The sequence below is a fragment of the Protopterus annectens genome, chromosome 5.part0 (assembly GCF_019279795.1).
Source record: "Protopterus annectens isolate FY-2018-M chromosome 5.part0, PAN1.0, whole genome shotgun sequence".
In the NCBI taxonomy this organism is placed as follows: Eukaryota; Metazoa; Chordata; order Ceratodontiformes; family Protopteridae; genus Protopterus; species Protopterus annectens.
Window position 1 is genome coordinate 1,565,922,045 of NC_056735.1, and position 13,551 is coordinate 1,565,935,595.

At 36.0% G+C, this 13,551-nt stretch overlaps 1 protein-coding gene across 2 annotated transcripts in view; it reads left to right on the plus strand.

The window, feature by feature from the left end:
- JAM2 (junctional adhesion molecule 2) overlaps positions 1 to 13,551 on the plus strand; it is an 844,759-nt gene that overhangs the window by 409,117 nt on the left and 422,091 nt on the right. For both annotated transcript variants that reach the window (XM_044071361.1, XM_044071360.1), the window contains exon 5: positions 8,818 to 9,020. In XM_044071361.1, coding sequence (XP_043927296.1) covers positions 8,818 to 9,020 — 203 coding nt within the window. The remainder of the gene's footprint in view (positions 1 to 8,817; positions 9,021 to 13,551) is intronic.

Sequence of the window (13,551 nt, forward strand, 5' to 3'; positions counted from 1 at the left end):
CAAGTACATGTTTGAGACCAGACCCACCAAGCAAGCAACTATTCTTGAAATGTCAGCGCCAGATAATGTGCAAGCTTTACAGCATTTTCTGGGTATGGTCAACTATTTAGGCAAATTTATACCAGACTTCAGTGAGTTGACAGCAACTTTAAGAGAGTTCACTCGCAAAAATGTTGCATGGTCATGGTTGGAACAGCACCAGAAGAAGGCATTTGATGACGTTGGGCAGAAAATTGCCACCCCAGCTACATTAAGATACTGTGATGTGAACAAACCAGAAGGGTTTAGTATATTAACATTTTAAAAAAGGGGCTAAACGGACCAGGATGTGATGTCATATTCTTTTTAAGTGATGTCATTTCCTTATATCAATTGTCTGATGAAGTTTACTTATTATAAGTGGACAAAAGTGCTAACCTTATTATTAAACCATTTGCTGTGGATTTGTCGAGTTTGCCTCTCCTTTTGTTTTTTCTACAGTTCGTGTTTGTGCTACTTGTGGTTTACCCAGTTTGGTCATTGTTATGGAGATGGCAGAAGAGAAGACTCCACTTTCTCAACCTTTTTCTCCAGTTGTTCCCCAGTCGAGTGGGGAAATAAGTATTGGAACTCTCACTCAACTCATTTTACAATTAACCAACAGGGTGCATGTATTATCCAGACGTGTTGAAAATGGACTTCTGACTGTTTCGGGAAGTTTAAATAACGGACAACATCTTAATGTCAATCAAGGTCCGACTCTTGGCATCACTGGTCCCCCCACTTTTTCAACTTCTTTGGTTCCTTCCTGTGGGCGGATGTCAGAGACTGCGGTTTCCTCCAACATGACAGCTTTGAATGCTCTGAACGTCAACAGAATGGAGTTGTCATCTAACATTTTGAAAATTTCGAACACCCCTTTGAGTGTGGGTATTCCTTCATTAAATGAGATGCCGAACAAACCGATGCATCTGCTTTTTAACGGGTCTTCTGCGAATGAAACACTGCTTCAAAATGTGGATTCAGGTAATGCAAATAACCACACCTCTATTGTTGACAATTTAAAAACTTTTGATGGCAAGCTTTGTAAATGTAAAAAATTGCAATTGGATGTTGCTTACCTCCGAGAGTGTTTACAGAGGAAACACATCCCAAAGGGACTAAGAGAGTGGGGGTACCCAAAAGGGTTAGTCAAAAACTCCTCCTTTCACTGTGAGCTGCTGCATTTATTTGACAAACAGGGCTGCCAATTTTTAGAACTTTTAGTTAAAGATTACGGCAGTCAAATAGAGATATTAACTATTGAGCTTAAGAACTTAGGACCATTAAAACTGATTCTGACTTTTTAAGATATAAGTACAATTTCTACCACATCTTCAACAGTATTGATACCAGTTTGAACAAACTTAGGGAAACTAAACTAAAAAAACTGGCCAGAGATAAAAGGGAATACGAGAATGGTATGGCATATCCTCCCCCCTCTCATTCTCAAAATAGTTCCCTGTTCAATACTGTTATTAATCAGACAACAGAGGTTTTGGATACAGATGTGGCAGGATGGAATGATGGCCTAAGACCTTCAACACCACCAAGATGCAGTGAACATATCAGGGAGAGACAGCAGTCCATTAATCCTCCTGAACTCTGAGATTTTTCCAACCAAGGGAGGAACAGACGCCAAAATAGTCGACAGAAGAGACAGAACCGTCAGGGAGATGACTGTTGAACTTGAGAACACTTTAAATCTTACTGTTTCCAATCCCACCATTGTTATTAATTCCACAAGGGACTTTAACATTTATAATTTTTCTTCTTACCCTGTAACTCAAAGTCTAGTGGATGTTTTATCAAAGGGTTTATCTTTTGTACCCAGCAGGTGTGCAAATCTGACTACAACACTTATTGATTTTAAACTTTTTTTATGCAAACTGAATTTAAAACTATTTTTTGGTAACAGCAGTTTGAACAATGATGAAGTAAGGGTATCTAGTGTTTTCAATCCACCAATTCACCCTACTTTAATGTTCTTTGAGAAAATGTGTGAAATTGATTTTCGTCACAGTTGGAACAGTTCCAACACCTTTGTAAAGGAGGATAATTGTAACCTCACTAGTAATGAATGACAAGTATTAGACACCTTAAGGGCACACAGCATTCGGGTAATGAAACCTGATAAGTGGGGGGAGGGTTGGTGTTTATGGATGAGGAGGATTACAACAACAGAGTGGCACTTTTGTTGGAGACTGAGTCTTATATTAAAGTATCTTTGAACGAAGACAGTGGGGTCCACCAACAAATCAGATCATTACTTAATGATTTGTTCATTGAAAGAACTATTAATATTAATACTTACAATTATTTGAGTATGCCATCCCCTAAGATACCCACTTTTTTGCCCTCCCAAAGATACATAAGGACATCAACAACCCCCCATGCCCGATTGTTAACGGCAGAAACTCAATAACTTACACTTGTGCCAAACTTGTTGACAAGTTAAAAATGTTTTTGGAACTTGAATACTAAATTTGCCGTGATTCATGGCATTTTTTGAAACACTTGAATTCACTTAGATTTGATGAGACTTTGAATTTTTTCATGATGGGCATTAAACATTTGTACACTGTGATCCCCCAGGAGTTAGGTCTGAACTGGGTGAGAGATTTTTTGTTCAGTAAAGGTGTTGATGATGATGAAATTTATTTAATAGAATTTTTTTAGGTATAGTGCTTTCCAACAATTTTTTTCTATTCAACAATTTTTATTTACAGAAGTCGGGAGTGGCCATGGGGTCCTCGTGTGGTGGGAGCTTTGCCAACTGTGTACTTGCTTACTGGGAAAGGAGTTATTTATTTAAATGTGATCAGTTCAAACATAAGATGGTACACCCGTTATTTGGATGACATCTTCATACTATTTAAGTTGACTGGATTGTAGCTGAAGAATTCGTAGAGTATATTTCTACTTTAACTGATGTTTTGAATTTTAATTTTCAGTTTAGCTGTGATACCATTCCTTTCCTATATGTCCTTATTACAAAAGACACTCTTAATAAGAGATATTTGGCAAATGTATACAGGAAACCAACATATTCAAACAGTTTTTTTTACACTATGATAGCTCCCACCCACAACACCAAAAGAAGGTCATCATCAAAGGTCAGGTAGTAAGAGCGGCTAGAATGTCCTCCTTAGAAACATCCTTTATTTCAGAGTGTGACCTACTCAAGGAAATGTTTTTAAAATGAGCATACCCAGTTTCCCTAGTGAATGATGTAACCACTGAAGTTACATGGAAGAGAAGAATGGGTCTTTTTAAACCCATTCTGGATGGTAGTAGAATGGTCTAGATTCAACTTACCAGACCATACATGGATATTGAAGAGCTTGTTGTGAACTCAAATGCAGTTGCCAATTTTAACACAACCTTCATTACTCCTTATTCGGTCAATGCTCCCATATTGAAAGGGATTATCCTAAAGAATTGGTATTTAATTACAGCAGACAACTCTGTCCGTCTCAAGTTAGGTGAGAAGCCTAGAGTGACATTCAAGAGAGGATTTAATTTGAAAAGTTTATTAGAAGGGCCAACTAAAAAATATGTTAATAATCCTGGGATGTACAAATGCGGAAGATGTAACTTCTGCAAGTACATTAAAGTAGGTAAAAAAGTTTTTAACAGACATTTTTCTGTAGTGGGCAAATTTAATTGTGAAACAAAAGGAGTGATCTGACTGGCTATGTGCTAAAAATGTGAATGTTTTTTATGTAGGCAAGACCGAAAGACAGATAAAACAACATATTTATGAGCATTTATGTAACATTGAGAAACAAAATCCTACAAATGCCCTAGCTAGACACATTTCTAGTAATTTAGGGCATATGTTCTATTTTTTGGTCTTGGAACAACTTCCTACTGACATTTGGGGAGGTCCTTGGTCACTTATTTCATAGGTAGGTACTAGGCTATTAGCCCTAGGGCCTATTTAAGCCTAGCCAAAAAGGTACCCTGGCTTTCTCCACCCAGGAAAATTATTTTTAAGTGCCACTGTTGAGCAGAGCCACAGAAGTAATCCCCAGGATGAATTTCCTATTTCCCATCCAATCATCAAGATTTTTCTTGAAGAGTGCTAATGAGGAGCTTTGTTTGATATAGATGAATAGTTTGTTCCAAAGTATGGGAAGTTTTAGAGGAAAAGGCACTTAACTGGCAGTTATTACTGAATGCTTTTAGTTTCCTTGGTTTGAATGAAAGTTGTAATGTGAAATGTTTATTGAAATTGAAATCCTTAGAAAGATGATGTTTTGTACATTAGTATTTTCAACATGTAAGTGCGTATACACACATACATGTATATTTATTATTCAACAGTACATATTTGTTTAAGTATATTAACATTTTAAGGAAGGGACTAAATGGACCAGGATGTGATGTCATATTCTTTTTGTTAAAGTGATGTAATTTCCTTAAATCATTTGTCTGATGAAGTCTACTTATTATAAGTGGATGAAAGCGCTAAGCTTATTATTAAACTAGTTGCTGTAGATTTGTCGAGTTTGTCTCTCCTTTTGTTTTTTCTACAGTTCGTGTTTGTGCTACTTGTGGTTTATTACAGACAAATTAAGATTCACATCTGTGAAGCCTTAAGAGCCTGCAAAACACGTTAACCAGTTAGAAATGTTAACAGTCAAACCAAGTATCCTTTTTATGGATGACTTCATGTGTCTGCACATTAACAGAGCCAGTGCAGTGGCATAGATGGATGAAGCTCAGGCTGGGGCTCAGGTTACCCAAGTTCAGTTATTGGCTTGGATATCAGAGGTGCTAGCAGGGAAGGATGGGTGTGCTCATCCTGGAAGGACAAGGAGGGAGGGATATTTGCACTGGGCACTTGTAGTCAGATGTCCCTGGCAGAGGCCAGGGAAACCATAGTAAAGTACTCCTGAGGATAGTATGGCGTGCCTTACTGACATCAACTTGTTACCAAGTTGAAGGGCAGTTCTGCATGCTGTTTGCTCATTGCACATGCTACCCACAGGGAGTTACTTTGCATGTGCACTGGGAAGGGAAGCATAACACTCCCACACCAGTAGTCTGACATGGATGCCAGGACACCTTGATCTCCTTGCCATCTCCAGCCTTTAACTGGAAAAATTCCAGGAGAGTCAGGAGGGGTACGTAGGCAGAGTGTAAAAAAAAACTATCTGTCCGTCTGCACGTATACTAACAAGCATAAACTACCAATAACAAACATGCCCAGAGTTTTCTGGATTGCATATGTGCCAGTACAATTGACAACATTGTCCTGCTACCTACCAGAGGTTAATCTTCTTGATCTTGTCCTTACAAATATTTTTGCCAGTTGCACCACCCTGTTTGTTACCCCTTCCTTAATGAAATCTGACAATTCCACTGTGATCTTCTGTATGAAAACCAGCTTTTCAGCCCCTTATAACACTCCTGTACTTAAGGATGACTCAACAACCAATTATTTACTATTTACTGGTTTTATTGGTAATCGCAAATGGTATAACTTCTCAAACCTTGTAAATGAGGCTGCTGGCTTCCCTGAATTTTACTTCCTCTTGGGTAGATGCATTGAAGCATCACTACCAGTCCACTGTAAGCATAATAACAGCTTTAAAACTTAACTCATAAGGTAAAGCTACCACATCAACAAACTGTATAATAAAAAGAAAACACTCCTTGCCATCATGAAAAGATGTTCACTTCATCATTATAAAAAGGATTTAAAGCTGGTAAGCCAGTCTGTCAAGATTACCATTAGGAAATGCAAAGCCAGCTATAAACTTAGGGTTGCAACTAATTCAGAAGACAACTATTGTTGTCTTCAGCTTTATTAAGAATCTTAGAAGTAACCTATAATTCTGTACTGAATGTAACTTCAGTGGTACCTTCTTCTCTGACTTTGAGGATGTTAATATTGTTGTGGATAAATTCCATCTTCCTTTCCCCCTCTGTACTATCTGCTTCCTGCATTCCCCCATCACCTGCAACCCCCCCCCCAGATCAGTTTGGAATAAGTCTTTTTAGTACTTTGCAAAAAATATAAATACTACTGTCATGGGTCCTGGCAATATCCCTGAATGTCTGCTGAGAAGTGAAAGTCTCACCTAGCAAAAACCTTCCATCAGCTCTTCAACCTGAGCTCCTCAACTGGTTACACCCAAAGGTGTGAAGAATGGCAGTTGTGGTGCCCTTGCATAAAAGTGGTCCCTCCGTTGACTCTCAGAATTATAGGCCTGTTACTCTAGCTAGTGTTATTTGCAAGACTATGGAATATGATATACGTGAACTAATAAACAATATAAGTAGTCTTAACATCACTGTATGCACACCAGTTTGGATTTGTAAAAGGGAGGTTGTGCCTTCAAAATTTGGTTTAGTTATTTGAAAGAGCTACAGAGGCCAATGATAAGGGGCCTATAGTCCACACTATTTATCTGGACCTTGTCAAGGGCTTTGACAGTATCTTCCATGCTTGGACTATGGCCAACTCTCCCTACCCAGCTTTAACCCATACATAGTTCACTGGATATGTAATTGTCTGTCTGACAAAATCCACACCATTAAAGGCAAGAGTATTTGCTATATAGAAAAGTGTCACCAGTTGTGTTACACAGTGTTCTAGTATGGGTTACCTCCTGTTTGGTATATGTATTTCTCTGACATAAAAGCTAATTTCAAGTAATTATGGCTTACCAGGTTTGCTAATGATTGCAAACTGGGGATAGTTAGCAAGTTCTATTCTGATACTAAGCAAAAGCAAGACCAAACAAATGCTTGGTGTTTTACTCAGAGGCTTACCCTTAGCACCAAGAAATGCAACATGGTTTCCTTTGGTAAATATTGCATCACTACTGGTTATTTAATAGATAACATTCCACTTAAGTTTGACACGGTCATAGGGATTTTGGTTGTGTGTGTTGGTAGTAGACTCTTCTTTGACCACCACATCTCTGGGTTGGCTAAAAAGTCCTCCTGCCTTGTACAACTTATCCTTTGGACCATGAGGAAATACCTTAAAAGAAGCAATAGGTTTACTTTGTTTATCCCTTATTAGGCCTATTATTGAATTTAATGTATCGTTTGGTATGTACCCCGCTAAGCATCTAAACCAGCTTATGAGACTTCAGTGTTTCATAATCAAAAATGTCTCCAGTTTCAGTACCCTTCTCTACTCTGATTAAAGTTGTTGTCATACAGACTCTTTAAGGGTTGATCTCTGCTTAGCACTCCATGCTGTGAACAACCCAGTACTTTGAACTCCTTCACTTAAATAGAATTATTGGTAAAGCAAACATGCTGTAGAACCCTAAACCTATACTACCATATCAACAACACCAGATAGGATGACACATAACTAAATCATCGTATCCCCCATTTCTGGAATAAGCTGACTGTATCTGTCAAGCAGAATGCTTCCGTAGCAACCTGTAAACCCAGTCTGGAAAACTGGATGAGTCTCCATAAATCTCCAGTGAAAATTTGTGATCAACGTCTACTAAATGGGGACATTTTGTCCCCCACCAGTGTTGGCTGATGTGGCTCAGCTTCTCAACGGACTCCTTGGCTGTAAGCGTAGCAAGAACATATGAACCAGCCAGGCCAGACTGGCACAACCAGAATTCATTTACTGTGCGTTTATAAAGTAAGCCACCTATATGATTAACTTAAGGCGCACCTATGGCTCAGTAGTCTCTTCAAAAGATGGATTCCATCAGTTATAATTCACCAATTTCATACAGCTTCCTTTGCATAATTTAGTAAATGGCCAATCACAAGCTTTTAAACTGAATGCTTAAACTTTGTGAGGTCATGACCTAGTTTGTGTGCAAAATGTTTTTGACGGTGTTAAATGTCACTGCTGCAATCCAGCTTCAGCACAAACTGGTAATGATGTGTGGCGGTAAAATGAGAAAGAAACCGCTATCAGGTAGAAATTAAGATCCAGACAAAAATTAGAGAACACAGAAAAATAGTGTCTTGTCACTAGTACACAGCTGATCACGGAGTACATAGTTAATCTGCATCTGCTAAGATATCAGTGCTCAGTACCCATTGTTTAGTTTGGTAATGAAGTTGCATGATCACTGTGGAGTCTTGCTGAAAGCCGCAAGCCTTCTTGTAGGCTGTTAAATACTGCAGCCGCCCAAAAGAAGGTTCCCTAATCAGAGTTTGTGCTTTTGTTCCTTGGAAACATCAAAAGCAAAGTTATAGAACAAATAAATGTAGATCGTGTCAGCAGTCAAATTTTCATTTTTTCCTCTTTTTACATTTGTCTCACTCTGGAATCCAAACATGCAGCTGTAAATAATCATCCAAATCAAGAGCTCATACTGCAAAATCGGTATCCATATAAGCCTTACTGTTCTGTTGTGCAGGGCAGATATTTTGGTAGTGCAGAGCTGAAGATCAGCATTTGTGTAGCTTTTCCAACATGGTAATTTCTGATCTCACTGTTCAGGCAGTATGCACACTAACTTCAGACAGTTAAGTAGTTGAGTGAAATTAAGTATGCTAGCATTTATTCCTGTTGAAGAGGTAGTTTAGTCTTGTATTCAGTACTATGAGTAAAGTATATCTGATCGACACAAATCTGAAGTTGTAGAATATGATGCGCTCTTATTTCATCTGTTGTAAATGTAAAGATTTTTTATTGTATAGTAATTTGCTGTGCCCTAGTTTAAATTAATTTTGTTACAGTTTGCGTAGCACATGGAATATTGGGATACGATGAGTATAAATGCATTTATTGTTTCTGAAATCAGTGAAGTACAGTTTTAAACAGAAAATAACAAGAAATTTCTTTTGTTTCAGTGCCACCAGCTGTTCCCATGTGTGAAATCCCGAGCTCAGTTTTGACTGGAACTGTTGTAGAGCTGACTTGTAAAGAGAATGAGGGCACCCCCTTGTCAGAATACCACTGGTATAAAGATGGGATTCTCTTACCACATAAGGCATCAAATGATCCACGGTTTAAAAATGTGTCTTTTACTGTGAATAAACAGACTGGAACGCTGGTAAGAATGCATGCATGTTTGTTTTGCACTGCTGATCAGTGGCAAAAACAGACAAGGTGAACACCATCTAAACCATATGCGTTAGGTACTGCTAGCTTATTTATAAGAGTCTTTCTTTAATTCACTTATTAACATTATTTCAAACAGTTTAGTTCTGCAAAGCATTTGCCTGGAATTGTAAGTCTGTTCTTAAAACAAGAGTGTAGCAAAGTTGAGCAATACATAATGCTGTGGTATGAGTAATGCAGGGTTTAATAATGATTTGCTGTTATGACCAGAAGCAGCCTTGGTTAAACCTACATTATCCATGTATGAACAGTATACATTTATTTTCCTCAATTTTTTTTTTTTTATTTTCAATTAAAATAACATTTACATAATATTTTAAATATAATTTTAAACAACTATATACAATATTTACAATAGCCTGACTTTCAAGTATATACACTGTATGTTATTAAATATAGAACTAACAGATCAGTTATCAGAGATACAATACTGATTATTGCAGAGTGTCCAACAAAGATATAACTTTCTTCCAAGGATTATTTACCAATGGCCTGGGATAGATTCGTAGTACTTTGATTTTTATTTCCATCGATGCAGTTGTCTTCAGTAAAGTGTAGAATTCTTCCAAGGTCGGGAGTGTATTTGAATCCCACCTTCTGGTTACGCATTTCCTAGATATAGTAAGTATTTGCCCATAATAAATACATATTTGTCTTATTCAAGTAGGGACCTTCATTTACATTTAGTATAATCAGTGCTTTAGTTAAGGTAAAGGATTCATTAAATAAAGCTTGTAAAAAAATATTGATTCCATTCCAATATGATTTAATTTTATTACATTCATAAAAAATATGAATCCAGTCTGCTTTATTCTAGTAACATTTGTAAAACTCAGCACATACCAGTTAATGACACATGAGCTGCAGACTCTCAAACTTGGCATTTTTTTCAGATGGTCCATTCTAAGTGAATGGAAGTCTAGTCTGACAACAAATGGTAGGGCTATTTGTTCTCACAATCTGTGCATTGAGACAGATTTAGCTTTCCAAAGGAATCACAATGTCTGCCCCCTTGAGGGCAGACAAGAGTAAAAACAAAATAAAATTAGGAATGAGTACTTATTTTGCTGCAGACAGCTTTGGGAGGTGTAGTAAATCATGGCAAGATAAAATATATATGTTTTCTGCATCATTTGCCCGTAGTGGTCCTTTAATTCTAAAGTATCAAAAGTAAATATGAAATTAAACATGGAATGAAAGTAATTCCTAATCCAATAGATAAAGATAGATCTATTGGATTATCACTCATACCTTTAACCAACAATATCAACTGAGCTCCATATATTAAATTATTATATGGAGAATTTTCTTAAAAGAGATATGAAATTCTATATTCTATTATTATTCTATAGTATTTTATATCTCAGGATGGAATGTTAGTAGTGTATACAATTATTATGTTGACTTAGAAAATATCCAATATTTAGTTACAATGAGTGATTACCAATGAAATATGAATTTACTGCAGGTGTACTGTCTTCCTTACTTTCCCACTCTTCAGCTCACCAACTTCAACTTATACTTATGAAAAGACATGGCTTATCTGTGGTATCCTGACTCTGAGTAGAAGCGCCCTACATTCTAGTGTGTAGTGCTTTTACATATTTATAGATTTACAAAGCAGAGTCTAAGAATGAATTATCATCACCCTGACAATTCCCATCCTGCATAGGGCACCTCCTGCTTCCAGAATAGGTAATCCCATCAGGTCTAGAATGAATGTGTAGGTACCCATATGGTAATCAAGACTTACCTTAGGTAAGTATTAATCAAATAGTGTTTAGAGCATCTTAGAGAGTTCTCAGGGCAGTTAGAATTCTCTTAAGCCTCTCCTCCCTTGACCAGAAACAGAGATTTCCCTTCCCTTTCTTTCCCTTGTTTTCAATCAGTACTAATAAAAGAAATTCAGCAAACATAGGTAAACAGAAATAACATTCAGTAGTTCTTCTTGTACATGACTCGCAATCCATTAAACAAGTCAGTGACTAACATAACTTTAGTAAACATAAAGACAAATTAGAAATAATTTCCTAGCTCTTTAAATTGTCTGATAAAGCAAAATGTTAACAATAAGCTATTTTAACTAAAAGTGTAAAGCAATTAATTTTTTTTGCATGTATACATTTCTACTTATATTGTAGTGTCAATAGCTGTCTTTAAAATCTGTACAATACTTCACTTCTTCAAATCATTCCTTTTTCAATTCAGGTTTTGTTTTGTCAAAACGGCAAAAATATTTCAGTGGTACAATTAATACTTAGACTGATGTTTCAAATAAATAACATGCCAGTTGAGTTAGATTAGAATGTATGGTTAGTGCAAATATAGCATGTTGCAAAAATATGTATTTTTTTCATGTGCTCTAGAGACTGTCATATGCAAGTGACATATATACTGTAGCATACAGAGAGCAGATAGCTTATGGATTCAGGTTGTTAAAGTAAGTTATGCTTATTAATCAGGCAGTTTCATTTAAGTTCACACGTACTTTGGGGATATTTCAGTTGAGTTTCCAGGAATGCATAGTCCAATGTGAGCAATTGAGTCCACTTTTCCTCATAAACATGTGTCACAATTCATTAAATAAAGCAGAGTCTAACATCTGTCTAATAATCATTATAAAGACAAATAATAGTAATTTCCTAGCTCTTCAAACTTTCTGATATCGCAAAATGTTGGCAGTAAGCTATTTTAACTGGAAGAGTAAAATATTTCAATACTACTTCCTTGTGAATATACATTTTTACTTATACTGTAGTGTCAAGAACTGTCTTTGAGGGGCGTGGCCAAGGATGAACACAGGATAGCAGCAGATTTCTTCAGCTCCACCAATTTCATTACATTGACAGGAATTAATTACTTAAAAAAATAATTTTTGAAGTAATTTTCTTTCTAAATATGTTTGTTTTATATAGTTCTTGAACTATATCTAAAAAAGAAAGGAAATCTTAATAATATTCCTGTCAGAAATTACTTTGGAAATTTTCCTGTCAGTTTATCAGTCTGAAATGAGTTCCAGTAAGACAAATTCTCAAGACTCCAGCATCAAGAAAGAACGTCAGTCTCTGATAATTATAGTCCAGCAACTTACTGCTAAGATGGATAAAATGGATACTAAAATAGACACTTTCATAGAAAAAACTACAAAACAAATAGACTTGTTACATATGGACCTGCAACAACAGAAGATCCAGATGACAGGCATAGAAGAAGTTGTGAATGACATGGAAAATAAAATACAAGAACAGAAAATCAACATTGAGTTTCTGCTGAAACAAAATACACATTTACAAACAAAGCTGGATGACCTGGAAAATAGATCTAGGCGTAATAACATTAGGATTTTTGGACTGCCAGAAAATATTGAAGGTAACAATATTACTTCTTTTTTAACAACATGGCTCCCTAAAACTTTAGATTTACCAGAAGCATTCTCTTTTGGTATCGAAAGAGCACATAGATCTATAGCTAATACTAACTCTAACAAAACTATCCTAGATCAGTTATAGTTAGATTTCTATCATCTTTTGATAAAGAGATGGTTCTTAAATCTGCTTGGGCTAAAGCTCCTGTTAAGTTTAATGAGACAACTGTGCGTTTTGACAATGACTATTCTTCCATGGTAATTGCTAAAAGAAAAGTTTTTCTGCCACTAATAAGGGAGCTTAAAAAAGCACAGTTTAAAACATACCTTCTGTTTCCTGCCAAGCTTAAAATCTTCCTTCCCGATGGTCCTAAGGTCTTCGATGATTTAGACTCTGCTTTACTGATTGTCAAAGAAAAAAGGATTTTGGATAAAATAGAAGAAATGGAATGGGCTAGTTCTTCATTAAAGAGATTGGCAACTGAAGCTTCCTGGAAGACTTCAGAGAAGAAGAAGAGACTAAAAACAAATGATTTGTTATATGTTTTTTTCTCTCTCATCATTTTAGTTCATTATTAATCTTTTTGAATATAGTTCCTGCATTTCCAGAAAGCCACAAATATTTTGGAAAAGATTTAATCAAAGTTATTCTCTATGTGCAAAGAAATGTTTTGTTTCATAACCAGTCAAAATGCCTGAGGATTTAATGGCAGACTGTGACTCGATTTGTTTTTCTTTCTGAAAAAAGTAAGGTTAGTAATTTGATACATTTTTTTATCTTTACCTTTTTTTTTTCCTTCTTCTTTTATTATTTTCTTTGTTTAAACAATGACATTCTATTTAGATTATGTAGTGGATAAAGGGTGGGGGAGGGCAGGGAGAGAACAGTAATGAAAATATCATTAGTAGAATAATAACATATTTATTTCTTGTAAAAGTTTATAAGTTCTTCAAATGCTATTTCTAATTATACTTTCTTGATTATACTGCTTATGCTTGTTTGTAAATACTCTGTCATGCTTTAACTAATAATAATCAGAACTAAATAAGAGTAAATAACATGTTTTATTTTTAACTCTATTAATATAAACAGTAAGTA